Source organism: Lycium barbarum, chromosome 6 (genome assembly GCF_019175385.1).
Source record: "Lycium barbarum isolate Lr01 chromosome 6, ASM1917538v2, whole genome shotgun sequence".
In the NCBI taxonomy this organism is placed as follows: Eukaryota; Viridiplantae; Streptophyta; class Magnoliopsida; order Solanales; family Solanaceae; genus Lycium; species Lycium barbarum.
In genome coordinates, this window is record NC_083342.1 from 85556221 (window position 1) to 85560254 (window position 4034).

Here is a 4034-nt window from a genome sequence, read left to right on the forward strand (position 1 = left end):
TAAATACTATTCGTGCATTCGATGTTTTTTGTCCTTTTTTTCATTACAACAAACAATCTGATGTTTTTATATGTATTTTGACTTATGTTGGATAATTATCATTTAACCAAAGAAATCTCAGTGGTTTTATGTTCCATATGTTTGTTGTACTTAGTTCCATATATTGTCAAATAAATCTGAAGTTTGGAAAAAATACAGTAAAATGTGACATCATGAATCCACAAATACATTTCATTCACCAGGTTCACAAAATATGTATGTTTTAGATATGTTTTAGTTTAATAAACACATCTTGCGTATTTGACATGACCAGCACAACTATATGATTTCAATAAAAAAAAATTACTTCAGATAAACCATCTTCATCAGTTTCGGAAACAATACGTATGTTTTTTTACCACATATGTTGTGTTATGAGGTTGAATAGACAACACTATTTTCATACCTAAACATGGGTTGCCTTTTTTTGTGTTAAACATACATGAACATTACCGTGTAATTTCAGACACCAGGATCACAAAAAACCATGTATGTTCTATTACAGTTTATACAATTTTCAGAAGGCCAACAAATACATAATGTTTAGTTGACATTACCCGCACAACTACGTGCCTCCAATCCCAAAAAAATCCAAAATAAAAACAACTTTATCATTTTTACAGATATAATATGTATGTTATTTTACCAAGTACGCATTATTTTTTGAAGTTGAAAAAAACACCATACGTATCGGGAAAAAAAATTCAATAAAGATCATTTTGAATGGGACATTCATTTCATTGCAAAAATTTCTATAATACTACAACATGTGTCAATAGAAGTTTTTGACACAAGTGTTCAAATACTTAAATAACTAATCTATCTTCGGTAATAAAGTTAAATGGATAGGAACACAAGAAAAATTCACTTCCTCAGAGGCTCAAAACTACATGAACGTCTGTTGTTCCCAAGTTGTCCACAAGTACTGCAAGCATGTCTGCTCTTTCCAAACAACAATTCACTTAAAGGCTTATCACGCCTCTTCTTTGGCCTACCAGGCGGTCTCTTGTATCTTGGTGGCAAAACCACATCCTCCAAGATGTTTTTGGGAATGTTCCATTCACGCTCGTCGGGTAGAGGATCCACAGGTACATCATATGTCTTCAACACGGTCTCCGGTTTGAACAAATCAGAGCAATAATCCTCAGCAACCAGATTTTTCTTTTTAATGACAGCCCATGCATGCGGGCAGGGGATTTCATCTAGTTGAAACATACGACAACTGCAAGTTTTGCTATTCAAATTAAGAATGAATCGTCGTCCTCCATCATGTACTGTGTACACGAATTCGGTTGACGGTTCTACCTGAAAAAATAAATATTACATGTATTTGTTATTGAACCAATCAGAATTTTAAAATAAATGAACAAACCATTAAACAAATACATATCAATTTTCAAAGATTCATATAATTTACATTAACACTAACTGTTCATGGATAACATTGTCAAATAAATTATAACACGCATTAAACTGAAACATACCGTCATTCGTAGACATAGATACTCGTTGATTGATAGCATCTCCTGAAACTTTTTACCGAGTGTAGTGAACGTGTATGTTCCATTTCTCCGGTTATTGTAATTCCATCTCCCAGACATCCTTCTAACTTCTTCGAGAAAGTCATATATAGGCAGTTCTTTAGCTGCTTGAAGATGTCGGTTAATGCACTCTGCTATGTTAGAAGTCATTGTCCACCCTCGGTTAACAGATGCATACAATCTAGCCCACTTGTCTCTACCAGCCGATTTCAAATACTCTGCCACGCGCATATCTACCTTTTGAACCTTTCCCATTAACTCATCGAAATCATCCTGCGTGTATGCCTTTGCCATAGAATAAAAAACAGGACTCAGCACATCATGGCTCTTCTTGTATTTTTACATACATTACCCCACAAATGCCAAATACATGCATAATGTGCAACTTCTGGATAAATTCGACAAATAACCTTGTTTATACTTTCATGCCTATCTGATACGATGCACATATTCTCTCTAATTCCATATGATTCTCTGAAACGCTAAAAAAACCACGTCCATGATCTGTCATTCTCAGAATCAATCACACCATATGCTAAGGGAAGTATGTTGCCTGGAGATACAGTTAAGAAGAAAAAAAAAATATTTTTGTATTTGTCCAAAACATATAAAATATATATTGAGGTAATAAATTAATATGTATTTTTTTGACATACCTGCACCGTCTAATGTGCTTGCCGAGACAAATGTTCCATTGTATGGTGTTTTTAAGTGGCTTCCATCAACCACCACAATTGGCTGACAATAATCAAAGCCTTTGATAAATGCATATAGTGCTATAAAAACATACAGAAATTCATTTTCGCGGGTTTTAAGCATTCTAATATGTGAACCCGGGTAAGTCTTATCCAATATGTATAGATATCCAGGTAGTCTTTTATAAGATTCAGCCGGTTCACCCATTAAATCGTTCATCGCCCTTTCTTTGGCCCGCCAAGCAACCATGTACGACACATCCATTCCAAAATCATATTTGACGTCCTCCGCAATGTCTTTAGGCGTATATTTCCTCTTATGATTTGATATTTTTGGTTTGACAATCCCACTTATCAACCGACTTGTAGCTTGGCATTGGAAATAAACCTTTTCCTTTAATGGACATGTATGTTTGTCTTGAAACTCCCTAACTCTAAACATTCCTGACTTACCGACACTTGACGCCTTGAATTTCCAATCACACTCTCCTGATACGCACACAAGAGTGTAGCTACAAAAAAAAAAACTAAATAAAAAAAAACACATTAATGTAAAATACATCAGTAATGTATTTAATCTTGTATTATTAACACAAAGGACAGATGAGTAATTTTACCATATGTAAATAAGTTAATCAAATGCAACCCAGACCAAATACATTATTTATGAGTACAAATACACACAAATCAGTTTTGATTCTACTTTATAATAAACATACACATGCTGAGAAATACTTCCACTCGTACAAATTAACAAATATACACTGTCACGGTTCAAATACATAACAACACACAGTTGCAAATACATAAACAAATGCACATTTAGTACCTTATTACATTGCTCCTTTCTGTCCGATAGTTGAACCTGTTCGTAATTGCATAATTCACCATCACAACTTTTAATGTATCTTTATCCTTGTATACTTGATCGATGGCAACTACTTTTTGGTTCTTGTCATCAATAACCATACCATTGTTGTTTTCGAATAACAAATCAACCTTTCCACAACTTGATGATGCAAATTCACGGGAACCAACTGTTTGATTCGTGTATCCGATTTGCAAATAATCACCTTCAACACAACTCTCATCCGATATACATACATGCTTCTATCAGTTGTAATGATACATAATGGGTGCATTGGTAATGCTTTGTTCTCTTTCTTCAGTTCCACATACACCCTAACACCCATGTCATTGTGAATTTCCATTGGAATATACCTTCAACCATGTATTTTATGCTTATGTTTTTCATTTTCTTGTCCAAATTCAATTGAGTTGCAACTGTTTGTAACAATTCCTCATACGTCGAATATTCCTTGAAAGTCACAGCATCGAATTTTGTAATTGACGTATTTATTCTCGTCGTTCCAAATACCAGAGTGTCTAATCAACGATGAAATATTGGCCATTTTATAAGAAAAAAAAATCCTTGAATCACTGTGTCAACATAAAACCTGTAATATGTATGCCCTACATAAGATTCACGTTCAAATTTGAACAATTTATACAAATTAGAATTACTCACTAATAATTCAAATACAACATACACATATTGAATTACACTTCAGAAATACACAGTTTAGCATAAATTGCAATTAATATGAAAAATAGTCCAGAAATACATACTTTAGCTACTTCAGAAATACATAGTTTAGAAATACATAGTCTAGATAGTTCAGAAATACATAGTTTAGACAGTTCAGTTTACATTGTCCAGAAATACATAGTTTAGATTTCTGAATTACACTTCAGAAAT

General features: G+C 33.4%; 2 protein-coding genes across 2 annotated transcripts; both read right to left on the minus strand.

Annotated features, from left to right (window-relative positions):
• Positions 1 to 903: 903 nt before the first annotated feature.
• Positions 904 to 1874, minus strand: LOC132644140 (uncharacterized). The gene is made up of 2 exons (XM_060360717.1): positions 1524 to 1874; positions 904 to 1344 (listed from the first exon to the last, which is right to left on the minus strand). The coding sequence occupies exons 1-2, from the start codon at positions 1872 to 1874 to the stop codon at positions 904 to 906; spliced, it is 792 nt and encodes a 263-aa protein (XP_060216700.1).
• A 188-nt stretch (positions 1875 to 2062) lies between these two features.
• On the minus strand, positions 2063 to 3244 carry LOC132644141 (uncharacterized). Its single transcript, XM_060360719.1, has 3 exons — positions 3105 to 3244; positions 2237 to 2787; positions 2063 to 2133 (listed from the first exon to the last, which is right to left on the minus strand). The coding sequence occupies exons 1-3, from the start codon at positions 3242 to 3244 to the stop codon at positions 2063 to 2065; spliced, it is 762 nt and encodes a 253-aa protein (XP_060216702.1).
• Positions 3245 to 4034: the final 790 nt, after the last annotated feature.

Excerpts from the sequence above, each read along its gene's own strand:
- LOC132644141 (XM_060360719.1), bottom strand. The coding sequence starts at position 3,244 with ATGGTTATTGATGACAAGAACCAAAAAGTAGTTGCCATCGATCAAGTA. Across the intron at positions 2,788-3,104 it reads GAAAGGAGCAATGTAATAAG|CTACACTCTTGTGTGCGTAT; the intron begins GTACTAAATGTG and ends TTTTTTTTGTAG. Across the intron at positions 2,134-2,236 it reads AAGCACATTAGACGGTGCAG|GCAACATACTTCCCTTAGCA; the intron begins GTATGTCAAAAA and ends CTGTATCTCCAG.
- LOC132644140 (XM_060360717.1), bottom strand. The coding sequence starts at position 1,874 with ATGGCAAAGGCATACACGCAGGATGATTTCGATGAGTTAATGGGAAAG. Across the intron at positions 1,345-1,523 it reads ATCTATGTCTACGAATGACG|GTAGAACCGTCAACCGAATT; the intron begins GTATGTTTCAGT and ends TTATTTTTTCAG.